The sequence below is a fragment of the Trichosurus vulpecula genome, chromosome 7 (assembly GCF_011100635.1).
Source record: "Trichosurus vulpecula isolate mTriVul1 chromosome 7, mTriVul1.pri, whole genome shotgun sequence".
Taxonomy (NCBI): domain Eukaryota; kingdom Metazoa; phylum Chordata; class Mammalia; order Diprotodontia; family Phalangeridae; genus Trichosurus; species Trichosurus vulpecula.
The window spans coordinates 224396419-224420922 of NC_050579.1; the positions used below are offsets into that span (position 1 = coordinate 224396419).

At 35.9% G+C, this 24504-nt stretch overlaps 1 protein-coding gene across 1 annotated transcript in view; it reads right to left on the reverse strand.

Moving 5' to 3' along the window:
• HCRTR2 (hypocretin receptor 2) overlaps positions 1-24504 on the reverse strand; it is a 203731-nt gene that overhangs the window by 15735 nt on the left and 163492 nt on the right. Inside the window, exons 3-4 of the mRNA XM_036767743.1 lie at positions 22360-22603; positions 9458-9573 (exon numbers count right to left, since the gene is read on the reverse strand). Of these exons, the coding sequence (XP_036623638.1) occupies positions 9458-9573; positions 22360-22603 (360 nt within the window). The remainder of the gene's footprint in view (positions 1-9457; positions 9574-22359; positions 22604-24504) is intronic.

Genomic DNA, 24504 nt, shown 5'->3' on the forward strand with positions numbered 1-24504 from the left:
AACCCCCTATTGTGGATCCTGTTCTCTGATCTTGTTAAAACTAAAATATCTAAGCCTTTTAACACATCATTTACAATATGAGCCTTGCCACTGCCTGGTTATTACTGTTTTTTTTTTTCTTCTCTTGTTTATTATGTTTTTGATACACTATGGATTCTTGCTCCATAATAAAGTACTACAGAGTTGTCTTCTCCAACAACAAGGTGATCCCATATCTCTTAATGTTTCCAGTAAAAAGGGAACTCATAGTTCTGATCTTCCATTCTTAATTCTTGAATAACTCTTGGTACTCTCTTCATTCCTGTAACTACAGATCTAATATAGAAAATATTGGGAAATAATTAATTTGTTACCACATTCATTGGTTATATCTCAGGTAATAAAAGGTAAATTTATGACTCATTCTACACTGACTCTAAGAGTTCGCTCACCATATCAGATCTCCCAAATTTTTTCTTTCAAGCACTTTTATTAATCTTCATCCTTAGATACCTAATAACCAGTTGTTCTAAATTGCTAATTTCCTTTAAGGTAGGTGTTGTTTCATTCTTTGTATTTATATCACCAACACTAGCCGAGAGCCTGATAGTAGAGACTTAATAAATTCTTGTCGATTGAGTGATAGATAACTAAAAAGAATATTGACCTTCAGATATTAGCTCTCCTTGCTACTCTTGACTGTATATTGAAATATTTGATTCTGAATCCATCCTCTCATCCTTTGTTGCAGTTTTATAATAAAGGTTCATAGGATCAAAGATTTGGAACTGTAAGGGACCTTTAGGCAATCAAACCTGACCCTTCCACCTCACCATGTTACAAGTAGATAAATTGTTGCCCAGACTTGCCCAAGATCACCCAGGTAGAAAGTGCAAGAGCTAAAGTCAATTTATTATGATAGGCAAAGGCATAATGACTGACATATTAATAATTGTAATAGAAAACTGAAATTATATTCTATTAATGAATAATTAATTCACCTAACTACTGAACAATAACTACAATATACTACTATATTAATGGAAAGGTAAATTAAGTTGCCAAAATAAATCTGAACTTAATCTTATCAATGCCAAGACATTCTGAATATGTGGTTAAATTTGACTTAATGTCTGTGAAAGTTCTCTGTGAAAATCACCAATTTATTAATTGTTCAGGAAACAGACAAATATCTGAAGACTATCCAAAATGGCATTACTTGTTGCATATAGATAAAGAGAGCAAGGACCAGGAACAACAAAGAACATTTGAATTTTATTATCCTTGAATAAATTATAACACCTACATAGCACAGAAATGACTGGAACAAGACCCATTGGAACATTCTGTAGAAAAGGATTCTATTAAATGAAGTTCTTATGGAGAAGGGATTCCATCAGATACAACTGGTAGAAATAAATTTGAGAATTTACTTTTCATGTCCAACTGTTAATTCCCATAAATAGATTTGGAGAGCATTATGTGTGCCATAGGCAATATCAACTGAGCCAACAAATGGCTGGCCTATGCCGTTTGTCTAAAAAGCACTGAATTGTGTGGAATCCAGTTCTTGCTTTTATTTCCAACATTCTGATCACATTTTTTTTAAAACCTAGGGTTTTCATTGTCCTGGTCTAAACTTTAGGTCTAATTATCAGAAATGTTCAACAATACCAACACCAACAAAAACAGTTGTGCCTGCTTTTCAAGTTCTTTCAGTTCCTCAGGCCCCAGGTTCCAGGTCTCACATCCCACTTCCTCATTGGTGGTAATAAAAACTGGTTATGTGTATATTTGCATAGTACAAATGCATGCATGAATAAGTATGTCTATGTTTGAGTATGAGTACTTTAGGATTTCTGCAAGTTTCTTGGATAAGAAAGCTTAGAAAATCAAATTAAGAAGATTGACCCTTTCATAGACTGATTTTATCTCTTGAGAACATTTCTCCCATATTTATCTCTGCCCAGGTGTATTGGGGATCCTTGAAGAGTTTGGGCTTTGTTTCCTTTAATTAATTCAGGATCTTTGATTGAGTCTTACTAGGTGCTAAGCCCCAGGCCCAAATCCCTATCTATTAGGTGCTAAGCCTATGTGGGTGTGAAGCCCTCAAGGTCCTAAGGGGAGGTGCTAACTCCAGAGCCAATAGTAAGAGTTTAAGTTCTGGTCACTGATGTTTGATGATGGCTAAAGTGTGCATAAAAAGAGAAGTCAGAGCTATTTGCTTAGGGCTCTCACTCTTGGCGGCTAACTGATGTGGAGACTCCGGCAGCTGTAGTTAAGAGCCCTCCAGCTTACCCGGATATTCAGACCTGATTAAACTCTGGTAACTATGAATTGGGATTTGAATCAGACAAGGTCTGTCTGTTGATGTTTGTAATTTGTTTGTATTTGCTCTGAAGTTCAGGATGCTGGCTTTTTCCCTTGAACTAAGTGAATGATATTTGTATGCTAGATTAAAGCAAGCTTGTTAACCCCTTAACGTTGCTTTCCTTAGTAAAGCAGATCAAAAGGACCTGGACTTGCAGCATTCTGTGAGCTGATTGTTGTTGGTTTTACACTGCCTGACAGTAGCTGCTAGCCAGATTGTTGAAACACTAGGTCAACTTCTTTTTTTCCTTTTCTTCTGATTCCTTTAAATATTATTGAGTTTCCCTTCCTTGGAGACCTTATTAAGGCTCTACTCCTTTTAACTATGATCCTCTTAAGGTAGCTAAACTTATTCATTCATTCATATAGTAATTGATTATATCGAGTCATGCATATATACCAATTAAACAAAACAAAATGGTTTTCAGGGATAGAATGAGCAGATAAATTAGTAAATGAGGGGATTAGGCTGGATATTTTGTAGGAGATAACATTTGAACTGATTCTTGAAGAAAGCTAGGGATTCTAGCAGAGATGCAAAGAGCAGGGGACAGGATGTGGAATGTTAGGAGCAGGGAATATAGAAAGTGAGCCTTTGGATTAGAAAATAGGCTGTAATGCATTTATTTAAATGAATGACTGACACCTGCTGTTTCCATTCCCAACTCCTTCTTAAGGGAATTCAATTTAATAAATATTTATTAAGCACCTTTTATGTATGAGATCCTCTGACAGAACTAAGGATCTAAAGGCAAAAGATGGCACAGTACGGGTATAGTTAATAGAAATAGTTACAGAAAAGAAAGTCAGACTTCCACAACGAGATCTTAAGTTATGCCATGAAATAATAATTATCAAAACTAGCCTGAATTAGATGAAAAAAAATTTAAAATCCAGCAAATAATGAGAATAAATAATTCATAATTAGAACCAAAGACACCAGTGATGAAAAATACAAGGTCACCAAAGTGTAGAAGAAATTGATACTTTATAAATTTGGATAGCAATAGGGAAAATAACAAGCTCATATTCACCTTATATTATATATTATAGTAAATTTAGTTGACCAATAGTTTCAATGTATTAAAAATAGTTTAACACTTAAAAGGAAATAAAATAATTCTATCACTTGTGGAAAAGGTAACGTTTCTTATTTATTCAACAAATAAAAAGATACTAAGAGACAATACATTATTTTCTATATATAAAGTTAGTTTTATATCCCTCCTCCAAAATTTATGTGAATACATTTGAAATACAAAGGAAAGAAGCAGATGGGGAAGATTTATGACAGAAAAAAAATTTAAAAAAATCTGGTATATAAAAAAGTGAGAAAAAGTTAAGTGGCTAAAGGCAATGATATAAATTGTCCAAAACCACCTGAAATTGGTCACACTATCTATAATTAGAAAAAGGCAAATTATAAGAATTCTGAGATAACACATTGTAATCATTCAATTGGCAAAAATAGCTTAAAATTTTAAAAAAAATGATTGAAAGGCGATTGGGGGGAGGAATAGGCACACGTATTGTTGGTAGAGCTGTCAATTAGTACATTATTTTTAGAAAGCAATATGGCAATACACAACAAAAACTACAAAAATGTTCATACTTTTTGACCCAGTGATCCTATCGGTAGGACTACATCCTAAAGGTATTACTGAATGGGATAAAAGGCCCTCTCTATGTGAAAATTAGTTTTATTTTTTAGCCTTGTCCCTGGAGAACTTTAAATCAACAAGAATTTATTAAGCACTTACTACATGCCAGGCACTGTGCTAAACACTGAGGATTAAAAGAAAGGCAAAAAATCCTAGTTCTTTACCTCAAGATTCTCACATTCTAATGAGAGAGACAATGTGTGTGTGTGTGTGTGTGTGTGTGTGTGTGTGTGTGTGTGTGTTACATATAAAAGACATACACAGAGTTAATTGGAAGGAGGCCTCCTTCAGATGGTGGAATTTAAGAGAAAGGAAGGAAAGCTTTTTTTGTGGGGAGGGGAACAACAGCAGAGAATGAAATACTCCCTACTCCTTACAGACACTGAAGCTTGTGTATATTGGCTAATGTCAGTATATTGATATTTTTGGGTTTTTTTCCCCTCCTACTTTACAGAGGAGGAATCAGTGATGGAGGAGGGGTTCTATCAGGAAGATTATGATTAAAATATAAATTAAAATGATTTTCCCCAAAAGATCTGGTTCAAAAGGGTAATCACCTAGCCTTGCAATATTTATAAGAATATTATGAATCAGATGCTTATTGAGATTAGGCAAGAATCTTGATAGAGTTTGAGATCCAAAGGTTACTAGATTGATATTTTTGTCCTGAAACAATAGTCTCAAAGTGATATTTGTGATACTCATGGGTGGAGAGCTAAGAGATCATTCTCAAATGCTCAAGGAAAGGAGGATGTGTATGTTTCAGCCTCTGCAGCCTTGGTGATTTCCAGTCATTTAAAATCCTCATTTTCTGGGAAGTATCAAAAACATACAAATTTGAACTAGAAGAATGTAGAAAATATTAGGCATTTCTGATAATTAGACCAAAAGTTCAGACCAGGACTTCTAATTAGACCCTAGTTTGTTGGTTTGTTTGTTTGTTTTTTATGTGCTCAGAATGAAAACAGGTTGGATTCCATACATTCAGTGTTTTTAGACAAATGGTACAGGCCAGTCATTTGTTGGCTCAGCTGATGTTGCCTATGGCACACATAATGTTCTCCAAATCTGTTTGTGGGAATTAACAGTTGGACATGAAAAGTAAGTTCTCAAATGGATTTCTACCAAATCACCCATTTGGGGTTAATTTACGTGATTATGGTTGTTAAGCAGGACTTTGCTGAACTTGGCATTTTCTGTTGTTATTTGTTTTGTAAGAATACTTGGTTTCACATCCTAGATAGTTCACATTGAATCCCAGCTTCTTTTTTGTTGAAACATTTTGAAGCAGAGATTTTGTGAAAGAAGATTATTTTTTAGCCTTGAAAATATACATTATGTATATATGCATATATGTGTGTTTATATGTATGTGTGTGTTTTCATATTGAAAAGAAATTAAGTGGTGTTTGGTATTTGTAAGCACGATTAATTTTTGCTTTCATTGAGCATCTATTATCTGCAAAAGACTGCAAGCATAATAAATATATACATAAGAAGATTGTGTGCCTACATCTTACTGTCCTACTCAATGTTTTTGTATACATTGTCCTCCAAAAGCTGAGAAATAACCAACATATAACAGAGTTGTGAATTGTAATAATGCCAAAAATTTGACAAGGAAGAATATAAGGCTAAATCTAATAAATGACATTTTTTAAATTAAGAGTTTAAGACTTGGGCTTCACCAATTATAATTTCACAAGTACCAGACTGGGAGGGTTGTGTGGCTATATAACTGTTGATCATAACATATCTGAGGTTTTAATATGTTGAATCAATATAATTGAAAAATTCTACTGGAAAGCCACAAAGGCTAATGAAATATCAAGTAGCTTAAGAGAGCCATAAAATCCCCGAATAGAGAAATGATCGTCCTGCTGTACTCTGCCCTGATTGTACCACGTTTAGTATATTATTTTCAGTTCTGGATGAAACACTTTGATATGGTAGAGAACTATAAGAAGACCACCAGGATGTAGGGCCTAGAGTTCATGCTTTTGGCAAGTGGTTAAAGCCACCTTGTTGAGTTAAACTGATTTGGACTGGGGATACGTAGCCTTTAAAAAGAAGACTTAGTAGGTAGATGACTGCTGTCTTCCAGTGTGGGAGGAGTGTAATGTGGAAGAGGGAATTGATTTGTTTTTCTTGGCCCCAGAGCATAGAGCAAAGAATAATGGATTGCAAAGAGGCAAATTAATCATGATGTCAGGGATAACTTCCAAATAATTAACTCTACCCGAAGTAGGATGGATTGTATGAGAAAATGGTGCATCCCCCCTCACTGAAAGTCTTCAAGCAAAGACTGAAGGTGACATATTGGATATGTGGTACAGGGAACTTATATTGAGGATTACAGGGATGAGAGACCCTTGAAAGTTGCTTCCAACTCCTACAATTATGTGACTTGGTTAACAATTTAGCCCTGAAAAAGCAATGTGCTACAGTGGAAAGAGAGTGAGCTTTGATATCAGTGGAAATATGTCTGAATGTTGGCTAGGATGCATAAGGTCTTTGTGACCAGGGTCAAGTTGCTTCAGCTTTTTGAGACAGTTTACTTATTTTCAAATTGAGTTAAAGTAGATTTGGTTGAAGTCCTTTCCACAGTCTCAGCACCTTTTCACATAGTAATTTCCTGAAACTCTGCAAGTTCCCTCAAAAACATTTCATTTCAATAAATACTTATATTATTATTTTATTAATACAACTATATCATTATACTACATTTTTGTTAATTTATTTTATAAATACCAATTAAGATAAAAAGGTAAGATGGTACATTCTCCCCAAACCTAATTTTTTTCTGTGCTTGCAATTCTTTTGACTTTCACATCAAATATTGCTTAGGGCTTCTCCTGATATATATCAGTCCATCTTTACTTATGATTTAATTCATGGACCTTATTCAGTAGTCTGAATATGCTCTTTCTCTTGACTCTAGACTAAAATACAAATTTCTCTGGCTTGTAAAGCCCATCTTTGTGTAGTTCCAGCCTACTTTCCAGTGCAAATGTACATTGTTCCCCTGACCCCTCTACTGTTACAGCCTGACTTGTCTCTTTGCTCTACCCTAAACACACCAGTTCCCTCCCTTGTCTCATCCCCTTTGCACTAGCTTTCCTATTTCAGTAATGGGCTCTTTCCTTACCTAGTCCCATAGAATTGCTAGCTTCCTGAAAAGATTAGTTCCAATGTTGCTTTCTTAGGAAGCCAACCCTGATCCCCTGCCCCCCAAAAACTATTTTGTACTTAATTTTTCTATGCATGTCATTTCCCTCTAACTAAAGTAAGAACTTGAGTACAGGAAATATTTTGTTTCCATTTTCTCAGTGCCTGACATAGAGTACATGCTTAATAAGTGCTTAAGGAATTGAGCTAAATTGACATAACCAACCATCAGCTTTGCTCTGTCTGAGGTTTTCAAGGGCAAGGACTATGTGTATTAACTCATTTAATATGGCACTTGACACATATGAGCAGATAATGGATTAATAGCTGCTAGATGATGGTGGTGGTCTTTATATTCCATGCTGCTTCTCATTATTGTGTATATTCTTCATGACATAACCACCACGCAAAGGAAATGCTTGCTTTGCTGCAGTGGATAGGACAGTGACTCTAGAATCAGTGGCCATGATTTAAAATCCTGCCTCTGACACTTCTTACCTGTGTGACAAATTAACTTTCTTGGGTATCAGTTTCCTCACCTGTAAAATGGAGGAGCGGGACTAGATGGCCTTTACAGTCACATCAAACTCTTATGGGCATTTATAAAACCTGTTTCACTAAGAAGCTTAAATAATATTCTGTTTAATTTGTTCTTAATAGTTTAAAATATGTGTCTTTGCGAGGAGACATTTCAATTAATCAATCCATCAACACATTTCTTGGCTTATATTAAAAAGCACAACAAAAATTTATATAGATTTTTAAATATTACAGAGCACCATATGTGATGTACAAACACATATATGCATATACATATATGTGTGCATACATGCATTTTTGTAGTTCTTTTTGGTCCTTCAAACAGTTCTCTAAGGTAAGTGCTACTAATACCACAGATATTAAGTGTCTTTCTTGGGCTCACACAGCTAGCAAGCATCTAAGGCAGGATTCAACACTAGGCAATTATGACTCCAGATTTAGTATTCTATCAATTCATCTATCCATCACAGAGAATTAATTAAAATATTATTTTAAATTAGAATTATAATTCTCCACTGAAGGCATTCCTCCACTGTCTTACCTTGGTATAAGGATGACCTTGGGGTGTCAACTGGTTTGCTAATGCAGCACAAGCTCTTACAGCTCTTTCCAATGTGGAGAGATGTCATGCACGAAACTGGTGATGGGTTAAGTGGCCCGGGGATATTGGATTTGCATTCAGGAAGACCTGAGTTCTAATCCTACCTCAACTACTTATTAGCTATATAACTATAGGCAAGTCACATGACCTCTTTCAGACCCATATTTTATGAACCTTAAAATGGGGAAAATAATAGTACCAATCTCTGCAAAATTTAAAGGACTATGTAAATATTGTTTTTATCATTGTTATGATTATTAAGCATATGTAAAGCACTTTACAGAGCCTTAAGGTGCTATATAAATGCTATTATTATTGCCACTGGGGCTGTTATTTCAACCTAAAAAGCAATTCAACAAACTCATAGAGGCTCTCCAAAAGGTGGGGCAGAACATAATAATAATGTTATTCAGGCATACTAACTTATGACAGATCTAGAAATAGAAGTAAGCTCTGAAGTCATCTCATCCAGCTCCTTCATTTATAGATAAGAAAACCAAGGTGCAGGAAGTTGTATAAGTAACCCACTGACACAAAAGTAGTGTTGAAATGTGGAAGCTGAATCCAGATCTTCTGACTCAAAAGTCAATGCTTTTTCCACTGTATCATCTTGTTCCCAATTATCTAAGAAACAGTATCTTAAAGCAGAGAGGCTGTGATCCACACTGCTGAAAGGAGTTAATTACAAAAAAAAAACATATAATCCAAGCATATTTTATTTATACTTTCAACCATGTGTTTATTTATATTTTTATTTATACTTCAGTGCTTCAAAACAGCTGTGATTTCATCAACATAGATGCTTTCTGCTAAATGGAAACCACGTCTCCATCCACTCCCTTACTTTCTTTGGCCCATGTCACTCTCATAAGTGAAGTCAAGTTACCAGGTAGGTACAATTGTGTCCCAAACTTTGAATCATTAAGACAGTATGCGAACTGGATTTTTCAAAAGTAAATATTAAAAAAACCTAGCTCAGTTAGTATTGGTTCGTATCTCAACTTTTTCTTTTTAATCAAGGCTTATCATTATCTGCCTTAACTAATCAACTGTATGCTACATGATTTAAGTCCATTGTGGTAATTTGTGTTTTTGCAAATTCTCAATAAGTCAAATATAAATCAACTGAAACTGCTTACCTGGCGGCACCATAGTTTTCGGAATATTTGTAAATAGGCCAATACCATGAGACACAAAGGAGCCATATATGTCACCAGGAAAAAGCATGTGTGGTACATCTTAGGATAAATTTCACCTGAAATTAAAATATATACATATATATTAAAAGTTGAAACATACCATATTTCTAAATAATGCTAATGTCAATGTTTCAGAAGTGCATATATACTGTTTTTGTGTTCTTCACTGGAAATATCATGTTGCCAGAATGGGGAAAATAAATCAGACTACTGAGATAGATAAAAAAATAAAAAGATAGATAGATAGATGATACATTGATAGATATGCCCACATATGATACATTCATATACATATGTGTATGTATTTCTGAATACATATAATCCCTTTTGGTCCTTAAAGTAGTCCTGTAAGGTTGATGCTACTATTATACCTTTATTTTTTCATGGGAGGATTAAGGCTTAAAGAGATTGAATGACTTCCCTGGGGTCACACAGATAGTATCTGAGGCGGGATTCAAAATCATGTCTTTATGACTCCAGATTTAGAACTCTATCAACTCACCTATCTAGTATATAGAACTTATAAAAATACATTATTTTAAAGCAGAATTACAGTTCTCCACTAAAGGTATTTTTCCAATGACTTATCAAAGTCTAAAGGTGACCTTGGTGACTACCTAAATAGTTGGCTTAAGGTGGATGAGTATCCCAGGCTTAAAATTTCCCCAAGACATTTAGACACTGCATATATACATATTACAGGCATTCTAAATGTGAAAAACAAATTCTATTTCTTTTTCTCAGGTAAGAACAATCAGCAAGTCATGAATCCCCTTGATACTGCTGCTTCTCTTCCCAAAGGCAATTGCTTGTATAACAAAGTGCTTTTGCCTTGATTACATACGGTTATTAGAGGGGGGAAAATTCATGGTCTAACTCAGCACTTAAAATAGGGAGTATGGCTCAGTCAGCATTTTCATTTATGAAAGTCTTTGTTTAACCTTTGGGAGAAGTAGAAACTCCATTGCAATTCCTGAATTTTGCTAATTGTGCCTTCCGGCTAAGCATGTTAACCAAGACTCCTTTATTGCCCTCGTGTGTGATAATGAAATGCTGTATTTAGCACGGATGACCTATGTTGTTAATTGTGGTTCAGTCTTTTTTTTTCCAGTCATGTCCGACTCTTCACGATTCTTTTTGGGATTTTCTTGGCAAAGATACAGGAGCTATTTGCCATTTCCTTCTCCAGATCATTTTACAGAGAAAGGAACTGCGGCAGAGTTGAGTGACTTGCCCAAGGTCACACAACCAGTAAGTTTCTGAGGCTGGATTCGAACTCATGGGTCTTCTTGACTCCAGGCCTGACACTCTATCTACTTGGCCACCTAACTGTGCCATTTTATAAATTTTATTAATACACATATATTTACATCAATGTTTTCCTATTAAATTCACCACTAACAAAAGCTAGCTGATAATTTGCATAATAGCTTTTACTTGAGCTTTCCTAAATCCATCTTTTTAGAATGAAATATTTCCTTCATAAATAAATTTTTCTAATAGTAAAATTTGTAAATATTGTAACTGACAATATGTTGTGAAGCAAAAAAAAAAAAAAAAAACATCAGATGGAAATTATGAATTGGCTCCAGAATGTTTGGTCTTGAATCTACACACCAATACCTATATGACTTTAATATGGTAAAATGGGTGGAAAAAATTGAATATGGAATCAGAGGATCTGAGTTTTAATACTTGAATCTACTACTTGACACTCAGTTTCCTTATCTGTAAAATAAAGGGCTTGAACCAATTGACCTCTGAAGTCCCTTCCAGTCCTAAATCTACGGTACTAAGTCACTTTATCTCTCAGGTCAGGGTCTATGTTTTCTTACTGATAAAATGAGGGTATCAGGTTAGATACATGTATCATAATTGTTTGTGCATATGAATGGCTTGTGTGATTCAGTGGGCAATAAATCCTTAAACAATAAAATCTTCACAAAATGTTAAATTATTCTCCCCAAATCCCTTCCCACCTTTACCCTCTGTCATATTTGGCCTTTTACAATACAAGCAATCAAAAAAAATCCATTATTTGGCTGCTATTAGAGAAGAATGCTAGCACTACCTTATTGATTTTTCCCATTTTAATGAAAGAAATGCCAGTAGTTTTATGTTTAATTCATCTCCCATCTCTTGTCTCCAATCTTCACCTCATTGTTTTTTTTCCAGATTCTAAGATCTATTTACCTAATAGTGTTTGTACTTATTTATTTACTTGGATTTTTTGTTAGTTGATTTATTTATTTATTTCTATGTAGTGATGATAGTGGAGAACAGCAAACACTTCTTGGAGAGCTGAGAAAGTGGTTAGAATACTTTAAAAAAAACTCATTCCTATATAGGTGGCAACCATCTAGCTCATCATTTCCTTGCTGGGATCCTGGCCTCTTTTAAGTTTATTCTATAAAACAGCTCAGTTCTGAAAAGAAAAAAAAAAGCTACAGGAGTCAGGCAGCTAAGATAGAGAGGGCAGAGGCCAGGAGAAAACAGCCTTTCTCTTTGAAGTGCTACAGCCTGAGAAACATTTGGTGGGCCAATTTCAAAGAAACTCTACAGTCACCAGGGCACTCCCCAAGCACCTAAGCAGCTTTCAACTTTTATATGTCTAGGGGAGGGTCATAGGTGAGCTTTTCACATAAAAATAAAGCTTTGAAGCAGATACCTCTGAAGCCCTAATGTCTGTATCAACCTTAAAAAGACTGAAAGGAAGGAGGTGGGTGTGATAAGGTTATTATGGCCATAGCCACAGAAATGTTTATAAGAATTCAGAATTATTCAACATAATGCACAGACATTTCACTCCAAGGTCAAGATGATTTTAAAAAGTTGAAATGATGGGAATTAGATAATTGACTGTTGAGTGTTCACATTAGAGTATCTTAAGAGAGATTTATTATAATAGCCAGTGATTGTATAGAAAAAATAATTCTACATAGCCCTGTTTAGAAGGTTAGATAGGCAGTGAAACAATCGTCTGTTGTATAAAGACCATCCTAACTAGAAAACAAGAGCAGGGAAGTAGATGTTAATATGTAAATAGGTGAAGAATCTTTTTTTTTGGAACAGGGAAGACAGGGCAATTGCGGTTAAGTGACTTGCCCAAGGTCACACAGTGAGTGTGTCAAGTGTCTGAGACCAGATTTCAGCTCAGGTCCTCCTGACTCCAGGGCTGGTACTCTACTCACTGCACCACCTAGTTGCCCCTGAAGAATCTTTTTGACTACTATGATCAATTGCTTGGAGCATGGGAATATGGACGCCTCCTATCATGCCAATGACAGTAAACAGTGGGTCTTATTTCCAATTCAACCTTACCTACACTATATCCATTTCCCCCGAACATTCTTCCACATTAATTCTTCACAGTTCAGAGACTGGCTTTCAACCATCTCTCTTTTTCACAGCCGTTGGGCCACCCCCAAACTCAGTTATAATGTCAATGTCAGTCTACATCTAAATCCCCACACCAATCAGAACAGTAGTTTGGGTACTATTGAGAAATTGTGCCTCAACTGGGAACACCCCTGCTACTCCTACCTGGCAGTGACTGATAGGAGTCAGTTCCACACTGTACTTTTTCAATTGTTGATACAATAGAGCGAAACACATAGAATGAAGGCACCCCCTCCCCTCTGCCAACCCATAGCTCTTCCAAAATTCCCTCTTTCTGTCCAGAGCACCGTCATTCCTACAGTCACAAAGGTTTACAATCTGGATCTCATCCTCTATTTAGTCATTCTCCCTAACCCTCCAGCACCCAAACATTTCCCAAATTTTGTCATTTCAATATCCACATCACCTTTCATATCTCCCTCACCACCTTCTCTTCATTCACATAGCCATCACCCTAGGTCAGTTCTTTATCGCCTCTCACTTAGATTTTTGTAGTGGTCTCATAGTTGATCTCCCTTCCTCACTCTAATCCAAACTCCACATACTGGACAAATAATTTTGCTAAAATGCAGATGTGACCATGTTGTTGGATAATGATTTTCCCTGCCTCTATGCCCTGTAGTGCCCTGGCACTGTCATCTTAATTACCAGTGTAATCTAAGAATGTTTGAATATTGGGATCCACCCTACCACACCACTGCTAGGACTTCTGGTCCTTTTCACATGCATTTCAGATGAATTTAAGTGTTACCTTCTAGATTTAAAGTAGGGGCTCCCTGTAAGCAGGGAGGGACTGTTATGGTATTTTTATTTGTGTCTAGCACTTAGAATAGTGATTGGCACATTATAAGTGGTAGAAAATGTATTTTCATTTATTGAATAATTGAAAATTGTCAAAAATGAAAACATAAAAAATTAGTCTTTCAATTAATGTGACTTGAGTATCAACCTAGCCATGAGGTCATAAAGCATGTGAATAATCAATGCTATGATAACATGCTGTGTTTATTTTAAAATCAGTATAAAACATATAAATATGATACTTATTTGTAGTATGGATGGCTTCAGTTACAGAAGTCAAATTTTGAGAAGGATACATTGATTTGATTTAATTCAAATAAGTAACCTTGAACAACTCAAATCCATACTGTTCAGTAATTGCCATAATATGATACTAAAAACATTTGTACTCTTATTTTCTGAAAACCTCTTTGTTGATGCTCAAATGTACACATCATAGATGTTCAAATATTATAATTTGGAATATTCACTGAAAGTTTATAGGTTTGAAGAAGCTTAACTGAATTTTTAAAACTAATTTTTCTTAGAATTTTTATTGAACTGTGCATACCCTTTGATCCAGCAACACCACTAATTATAGGTCTGTATCCCAAAGAGATCATAAAAAATGGAAAAGGACAGCCATGTACAAAAATATTTATAGCAGCTCTTTTTTTTTGTTTTGGCAAAGAATTGGAAATTGAGGGGATGCCCAACAATTGGGGAATGGCTAAACAAGTTGTGGTATATGAGTGTATGAAAAGCTATTCGGCTATTAGAAATGATGAGTAGGCAGATTTCAGAAAAACCAGAAGGACTTCCATGGACTGATGCTGAATGAAGTAAACTAGGAGAACATTGTACACAGTAATAGCAACATTGTGTCATGACCGATTTTGATAGACTTAGCTCTTCTCAGCAATATAATGATCTAAGACAGTTCCAAAACATTCATAATAGAAAATGTTATCCACATCCAGAGAAAGAACTATGGAGTCTGAATGCAAATTTAAGCATGCCATTCTTTCTCTCTTTTTGTTCTTTCTTTCTCATTGTTTTTCCCTTTTCGTCTGATTTTTCTTTCACAGTATGACTAATATGGAAACGTTTAACATGATTATGCACATATAACCTATGTCAGATTGCTTGATGTCTTGGGGAAGGGGGAGGGGAGGGTAGGAAAGAGAAAAATTTGGAACTCAAAATTTTGCAAAAATGAATGTTGAAAGCTATCTTTACATGTAATTAGAAAAAAAAATAAAATACCATTAAAGAAAAAATTTAAAAAACAATTTTTATTTAAACTCTCAACATACATCAAAGTTATGTTCTTTTCTCAACTATATTCTAGGGGTAGTTTTTACAAGTGACTATAAGTCACTATAAGAAAGACACTTTCAGAGACATCTTGGAACTTTAATAAATTCTATTGGATAACTAAGGTCCCATTTGGCACTGACTACTTACTAGAGTATGGACAGCTAGGTTACACAATGGATAGAGCACTGGGCTTGAAATCAGAAAGACTTATCTTCCTGAATTCAAATCTGGCTTCAGACACTTCCTAGCTATGTGACCCTGGGCAAGTCACTTAACCCTGCCTGCCTCAGTTCCTCACCTGTAAAATGAGATGGAAAAGGAAATGTCAAATAACTCCAGTATCTTTGCCACAGAAACCCCAAATGGGGTCACAAAAAGTCAGATGTAACTGGAACAACTGAACAGCAGCAGCAACAGCTTATTGTAGTGAGCCAAGCAAGATCTTTGAGGACAGATTGCAGAAAATTTGAAGTCTTCTTTGATATGACCAGTCAGAAATGAATTTTCTTTCCTCTCAACCTTTGCACTGAGCACTCTATATCTGTCTTGTTCTCTAATAGTCAAAACTGTGAGAAAGCTATTCTACCGTTATCATATTTTTATGTTCATATCATATTACTCCTGCTAGATTGTAAGTTCATTGAGATCAAAAATCATATCCTATGTCAGAATGCTATAATCTATAATAGAGAGACCATTGCTCTTGAATTCAGTGCTCTGTGGTTTGAGTTTGATCCCTGATCTTTGTTACCTATAAGACTTTGGGCAAACGACTCTATGAGTCTTTCATAAGCTCATATAATCTTGGTTCTCTAACTAGATGGGACCTTATAATTCAACTGGACCACTGACCTCATTTTACAGATGAGGCGACTGAGACCCAGGGAAGTGAAAAGTATTTTTCAAGGTCACACATATAGTAAATGTAACAGTAGGGATATAAACTTGATTCTCAGACTTTAAATCAAGTACTTTTTTTGCATTTTGCCACAATGCCAGCTATTAAGAGGAGGCAATGATATTTATGTTTATATGTGATTTTTTTTCACAGCAACATTGTGAAGATTCAATCAGATAATATCTATAAACTCTTAGCACAGTACCTGGTCCTTAATAAATGTTTGTTTCCTTCCCCTACCCACCAGCAAAGATGAGGGCAGGGACAATACCTCATTCAAGTTTGTATCTTCCACAGCAATTAGCAATACTCTGCACTCATTAGGTCTTTAATACATATTTGTTGAGTAGAATCAAATACTTATCAATGCTTAGCATAACATTTGACATGTGGTAGGCTTTTATCAAGTGATTTTTGAGTGAATGAATGTTGAATTGCCTAACAAAGTTTATACGTACCCACAGGATTTTTATTTGGTACCATTCTAATTTACAATCAATCAAATATTTATGGATGGATCCCTTATTATTTGCAAGGCACTGTGTGGTAGCACTAAGAAATATCCAATAATCATAATTAGAGTATCCTGCAGTAAAATCATTAATAGTGTCCTGTGAAACATTTTCAATAAGCAATAGGATTTGATATTTGAAGAGTCCATTTTATAACTGGTATTAAATTTGATTTTGTAGAAGGTCCATTTAGTTTTATATTATTTTAATTCTTGCTTTTATAAGCAGCTAAAGTAATTATGGGCTATTATGTAATCACTTTCAAACCATTTTCCTAAATGACTTCAGCAGCCTGAGCATGCATTTGTATGCATCTCACAATAATTGTTTTCCATAATATCCATGCTAGGCTTAGATAATCAAACTCTCAAACTGGAAATCAGTTTATACATTTGCATCTACTGGTCAAAGATAATTAGAAAATAATGTGGTTGCAGACTTCATCTGAAAACTGCACACTCACAGGTATTGGCTAGATTCCCATAGCTTTGTGATGTGTGTTAATGGGGGTTAAAACTCCTTACATTTCCTGGAGGAATCTGAATCATTTGAAGTTTACAAAAAACAAACAAAAAAACCCCAACAACAAAAGAAAAAAAATACCCTCACATAAAGGAAATTTAATGAGCAGCTTATTTTAGAAAGCACAGCCGATATTTGTAAAATAACAGGTGTCCTTTTTATCTGCTTGCTAAACATTTTAGCTAAGATAAAAAATTAAGCAAAGCAAAGCCCTAGAGAGACGAGATAGAGAGGCAGGTTACCACAGTAGACAGAACTTTTTGAAATCAGGAAGACCTAGATGTTACACCTAACATGCTAGCATTGTGACCCTGGGCGATTCATTTAACCTGTTAGTGTTCTTGACAATTCTCTTAGACTATCAATGGGGAAAAATTGTCTCCCTGTCTTGGCACATGAAGCTCTCTACCTGAAGCTCCCTATGCTAATGAAATCACTGGACAATTTCCTATCTGCCCAAAGCCCTTGGGCTTTATGAAAAATAAGGCTCTGGCTTTGAATAAGATTGCAAACTTGTAGGTTTGGTAAATTGAAGCCTTCTGTTTCCATTGCACAAGAATAAAATATCTTTTCTACCTGTCCATGCTCTAATGGCTCAGTCCTCCTTTTTCCTTTCTTAGTAAGCTCTTTCTAGAAACTCCATATCTACCAATTAGGCGTCAGTCTTTCATTCTTAGCTTCTCTTTAGTGAAGCTTTTCTAAGACTCTACCATTGTGGAATCACAGAGCTGAAAAGAATCTCAGAAGGTGTAGCCCTCTCTTTCTCTGTAGGTTTATGCCAAGGTCACAGATCTGACTTTAAAGATGAGATTTAAGCTATATGGACTCATAGTGAGGTTCTGTGTGTCACAGAAGGAGACCTAAAGCAAAGAAAGGAGGATAAGGGCAGGGAGAATGTTTGAAATAGGTCTCAGGGAGTTATTTCAAAAGATAAAATTATGTTGGAATATAGTAACACAATAAATATGACTTCCAGAGAAATAATCTTATTATTCTTGGCACTTTCTATTCATTTCATTTTGGTCACAATATTTAAGACAGTGTCTGTATGTGTGCCCCCAGAAAATAATCAATAATTATAATACTAGAAATGAGAAGAAATTTTAAGGACATTTTATTTTAGAGTAAATCTGTTTAATGTTGGTGGTTTACATCTATATGTCTCTTTACAAAACACTTTCTTCACTACAACCCTGTTGGATAGAGTGTATAAATTATCATTATCTTCCTTTTTCAACTGAGGCTCAGAGAGATTAAAAGATTTGCCCAGGGTCACATGGCTGGTAAGTGAAGAAGCTGGGATGTGAAATCAGCAGGTTCTCTCCTCCCACAACCATACCAGTATTATTTCTCCAGTACTATTCAGTGCTTCCTCTTTACCCTAGATAAGCACATTCTGAATAGGGATTGTTTTATTCTTTTCACCTGGATCCCAGCTGCCTAGTGCAACATCTGGCACAGAGTAGGCACTAATCAATATTAACCGATTGGTTGAGAAAGGATTGTGGAATATTTGTCTCCCTAGCAGCCTAGCACTTTTAAAAGTATCCTCCTTTACCTCAATCCCTTTTAAGTTTCATTTTAGTAGGACCATTCTCCTATATTGTCAATGATTTGTAATTTATTCCTGACATTTGAGGTGCAATTAGTTCTTCCCAATTTATTGTTTTCTCTAAATTTAAAGAGTGAGTTCTCAATTCCAAGTAATTGATACAATTGTTAAATATCACCATATCCAAGAGTAACACCTGACAGGTACCAATTACTATGTTTTCCCACTTTGGCCAAAGCTTTTGGTATTACCATAAAGTGATGTCTTTCTAATAAATGCATGACATCTTTCTAAAATAACCCATTGCACTAACTAGCCATAAGAAGCCAAGTTCTTTCCTAATGAAAGTATGGCAATAAAATGTACCTTTTTTTAAAAAAAGAGCAATAGAGAATGAAAAGCATGTTTGTAGTCTGGGCAGAAAAGCAGTGCTCTCTTCATTTGCCTGTCACTAATGGGCCCTGATCATGCTCTCTAATGTCATGGTAACTAACACTCTCCTTCTTATTGTCTAATGCACACAATCTGCTGCTGGCATCAGGCCCAGGGTTTATGCCAGTACAGGGTCCTCCTGGAAGTATTAGCATGGGTCTTTACAGGAAGAATTCTAATGTCTCTGAAGATGGGAATGCATTCTAAATAAAACATACAGTCATGCTCTCTCTGTCTGTCTCTGTCTCTGTCTCTCTGTATATATATATTATATATATATATATGTGTGTGTGTTACATATATAATATATATAGTATGTGTATTCCAAATGTTTATGAAGTGCCTACTATATGTAGTATGCCAGGAAATGAAAAGAAGTGCTCTAAAATTCTGCTGGTTACATTTGAACAGCATGGACATATCCATGAAGCATGAATACAACTAACCCAGTAGATACGGTTTCATCACTTCCATTTTTATTAGCAAGGGAAATAAGACCGATGAGTGGCTTGGCCCAGAATGCAAGTAGAGATTGTGCACCAGATGTGCTCCTAAAAAAGATGGTAGGTTTATGAATTTTATAAATTCAGTCATATTTTAAGTATACTAATAGTGTTTGCAATTTGAACATTTCTGTAAAGTGAATAATCCTATTTTAAAGCACATAACCACAAGGATAAAAAATTTTTGAAGGGTGCTTAATATATATACTATATACACAGATATGTATTTATGTATGTGTAAGATGGGTTTTAGTATAAGTAAGGTAGATTTTAGTGTGCATAAAGTGGATTTTTGTTATCATTTCTTAGAGTTCAGTTTCCCAGGATCTATGATCATAACAACCTCAGTTTCCCAGGATCCTTGGCCATTAACAATCTCTGTTTTCCAGGTATTAGATATGAGTTCCCAGGTTCATGGTTCAACACATCTCCACCATGCTTGTGAAGCATTATATAAGGATAAATAATATAAACATCTGTGCTGAAACTGTAAACATCTACTGCGACTGCGCAGTGAGATATAGGCATGAGGTGATATAAACTTCTGAGGCTATTGCTGGCAATATACCTTCTTTGTCTGATGCCCTATAAAACAGGGGGTCGTGGTCAGTGAGTTGGGGAACCTTAATGGTTGAATGCACAAGCTTGGGATGCTGTGTACCTCGATCTGCCCCCATCAAGGCTTGGGAGGGGGTAATTCGTGTTTGCCTCAACCGGCCCCCCATTGAGGTTTGAGGGGATTTAAGGGAACCCTTTAGGGATGAATGCACAAGTTGTGCCTGTCTCGATTGACCCCATTGAGATGTAAGGGTAGTTGCCCCACCCCTTCTTGCCAGCCCCTGCAAGAAGGGTGGTTAGGGAATAGTGTAGGAGTTTGTGGTGCTTCCGTTACCAGCAATGCTGTGTTAGAGAAGACTAGACTACAATTAAGCTTATTACTAACCCCTTTGAAGCTGTCTTTCCTGTCTGACCAGATCAAGAGTGAACCTGTTAGAGGCTGGAGTCCAAAGCCTCCAGTGCCTCCTGTGTGTTATCTAACAGTGTGTGTGTGTGTGTGTGTGTGTGCTTGAAAAAAAGGTATCTTACATCCAAACTGTGTTCACACTACAGAATTCTCCAATCTCCCACTTGTGCTTAAACTGCAAGAGAGGTTCAAGTTATTATTTGAGGAAGTTAGAGAGATGACAATATACAATGGAACCTTTTCCCACTGAAAGTTCACTCCACTCTTGGCCCCTCCCTCTCCCTCACTTTCTCTCTCTCTCTCTATCTCTGTCTGTCTGTCTCTCTCTCTCTCTCTCTCTCTCTCTCTCTCCCTCATTAGTTCCTTCTAGAACTTCCATTTTAGGGAGAGGACCAAGGCCAGCCATGTCATATCTCTTCCCTCTTCCCCCCCCTTTCAGTTATCTTTTATGCTCTGTCTTGGCTCATTGAAATGGGAAAGGAAATGAATGGGATTTTTTTTCTGCTTGTTTTAGTATTCTCAGTGGTTAGTAGTACATTGCCTGGCACATAGTGTTTAATAAATGCTTATTGATTTGCCTATCTTAAATGTTATAAGACTATAAGTAACTTCAATCTGCTATTTCATAGATTTAATGGAATATTTGTTCTTGAAGGGCATCAACAGACTAATTAATCAAGAAACATTTATTAAACACCTCCTATATTTCAGGCACTGTGTTAAGCACTGGGGATACAAATACAAAGACACATTTTCAAAGAGCAACTAGTCCACAAATGTCAAATATGTTGCATTTAGTTCTCATGTTATCTACAACATTGCCAAGAGAGGCCCAAACCAAATCAAAATGTAATGAAATTTGTTGTCGTTCAGTCATTTCAGTCACATCTGACTCTTTGTGACCCTATTGGGGGTTTTCTTGGCAAAAATACTAGAGTCATTTTCCAGTTCGATGAGGAAACTGAGGCAAACAGGGTTAAGTGACTTGCCCAGGGTCACACAGCTAGTAAGTGTCTGAGTCTAGATGTGAACTCAAGAAGGTGGGTCTTCTTGAATCTAGGTCCAGCAGTCTATCCACTGTACTGCCTAGCCGCCTAAGAGGAGATACATAAAATCTTAGATAAATGGACATAGATAAATAAATATTTCAAAACTATGTCAATATGAGGACCACAGGCATCCTCATGCATGGTATAGCGTCTCTGGTTTCTATTTGAGTTTGATACCATTGATCCAGTCCATCCTCCTCATCGTACAAATGAAGAAACTAACGCCCATGAAAGGGAAGTGACTTAGCCAAGAAAAAAAATCCTTATTATTCATGAATCCAAAAGTGGAATGTCCTCCTCAGGATGAAGTAGATTCACCTCCTAAGACAGTTTTTAGCACAGGCTATATGCTGTTGATTGGATATATTATAGAGGATGATCTTTGGGGGTAGAGGTTGTACTAGATAATGACTGAGAGCCCTCTCAACTCTGAAGTTCTGTGTTTAGTGACAGGGCCTGAATTAAAATTCAGGTCTCTCAACTTCTAGTCCAAGGTTCTCACCACTAAATCATGCTGCCTTAGGATCATAGATTACAGAATCATAAGGTCATCATTTCAGTTCTGGAAGGCAATTTCGAGGTGATTTGGTCAATGTCATATAGGTCATAATCAAGACAGCCTACATTCAAACCCAGAGCCACTGGTTCCAAGGACTCTTGCTATTGCATCATCTTCTGATTATCAACACTGAACTATGAATTACATTGATCTTTTATGTGTATGTGCTAAAATCATATAAACTAAGTCATATGTCCCTGGAATGTGTAGGTGGTCACAAAAAGATGAAATTTGCTTAAAGGTACTGAACTTTTATGAGGTCTACAATTAGGGAATTGCCAAGAAAAAAGAGTCAGACTTGGTTTGCATTGGCATGCCAGTACCCCCAGTTTGTGGGTAATAACATACTTACCACCCCAACGTTCATCACACACTGTAAACAGAGTGGTTTTATTGGCTAAATCTGGGAGCACGTTGCTGCATTCCATGACAATCGCCTGAGGAATCATTATGATGCATGATACGATCCAGATAATTACAATGCTGTTCCTTGCCCGCTTGGCAGTGCTCTTAAACATCAAAGGGTGACAAATGGCATACCATCTATCCAAAGCTATGCAGCTCAATGTTAGCACAGACACAGAGACTGACACAGTCTAAGAGAAAGGAAAGACAAAAAAAGTATGAGAATCACCATTTTAAAAGTTGAAAATGGTTTAAGCTTTTGACCCAGTGAGACAGCTATTTACTATTGATAATCAGATTGTCAAGGAAGGTAAAGGTAAATTCTATCTAGAAATATCTCCTCAAATTACCGTGGGAAAGAAAAAAAAAGAGTTAAAACGTTAACCTGGGAGTTGGAGGAAGGAAAGGCAAAGGAAACATTTGTAGAGGTAATTCATGTATTTTTTAATATAGAAAACAACCCCTAAAGTTACAGAGATGGATGTTTATTTCATCTGTTTCACCTTTGCAAGGAGTACCTTCATTATTTTGTCTTGCTGACTTCTGCAGTGACAGAGAAAATCGGAGCCTCATAAAAATAATCTGCTTAGAGCTACCCAGAATCATAGCACTGTCTTTCGCTTGTTTTACAGAGACAAATATAATATTTGTCTTATTCCTTTCAATAATCAAATAGCAATTGAATTTCAATTCCAATTTCATTTAGTCCTTTCAAATAGACTGTACTAAAGGCAGTAGATGGTTTTTATTAAGAAGGCTCATTATAAGGATATTAATTCAAAATGACTACATATTTCAACAGAAACTTTGCCCCCCCAAAATATAGTTATCTGTGCTTAATCTCAATCAAGACTCCTCTCTGCAGTGTTATGGGTTGTAGAGCCAGATTTCTAAAATATGAAAAGCTTTGTCTGGTTATGAATGAGTCACAGACTTACTACAATCCTGTACTTCTAAAGGATGCCAAATGCTTAATTCATTGTCACTTTTCCCTTTCATTCACAAGGTCTGGATGACATTCTATTCAAGAAATTCTCTAGAACCTCTAGTCATCTCTTGACATTAAACCCAGGCCTGTTTCATTACCTATCCACGGGACTCTAGGGAAAGTAAATTGGTTCTGGGCATAATGTATGGGTTCAGATCAATATTAGAAAAGGTTTGCTTTGATATAGTCTTTTAATATTTTGATGGAAGTACTAAAGCAGCAGTTTCTTAGTGGTTCATTGTGATTTGTTATTCACAAGCCTTAATAATAAAGGTTGAATAGTAGACAAATGCTATATGTCACTATGAATCTATATGCATTTATTATTCAACTAAAATAAACATCAGGGGCCCCTCTGCCACGTAGGTGACAATTGCAGCCAATCTAATATATTCTAACAAGATAATAATAATGGTGATGTAAATAAGCAGCATTTGTATAGCAATATAAAATTTATAAAGCACTTTAAAAATATTAATCTTATCCTTAGAACAACCCTAAGAGATAGATGATATTATTATCCCTTTTTATAGATGAGGAAACTCGTCCAGGATCACATAGCTAGTAAATATCACAAGTCAGATTTTAATTCAGGTCTTCTGACTATGGGTACAATACTCTATTATCTGAGCCCCTTAGCTATTTCTGTTGTCTCCAGCTTTGTGTTAAGTGCTAGGTGGTGGAGAGAAAAATATAAAACCAAAAAAACAGTCTCTGACCTCCAGGATCTTACACCCATAGGGTATAAGAACATTTGGGATTACTGGACAAAGAGGAAGCAAGTACTAGAAAACAAAGTTGGGGTTCTTAATCATTTTTATGTATCTTGGACTCTTTGGGCAGCATGGTGAAGTCCATGGACCCCTTCTCTGGATAATGTTTTCAAATGCATAAAATGGTACACAGAATTACGAAGGGAAACAATTATATTAGCAACATAATTGACAAAAAAGTTAATTGTCCCCAGTTTAATAATTTTTGAATTAAGGGGAATAGGAGATCTTTCTCATTTAAGAAATGTCATCAAACTGAACCTTGTGTGTTGCTGGGGAACTGAAGAGGCAGAAGTCAGAAGGGAGGGATTTCTAAGAATGATAGAAAATC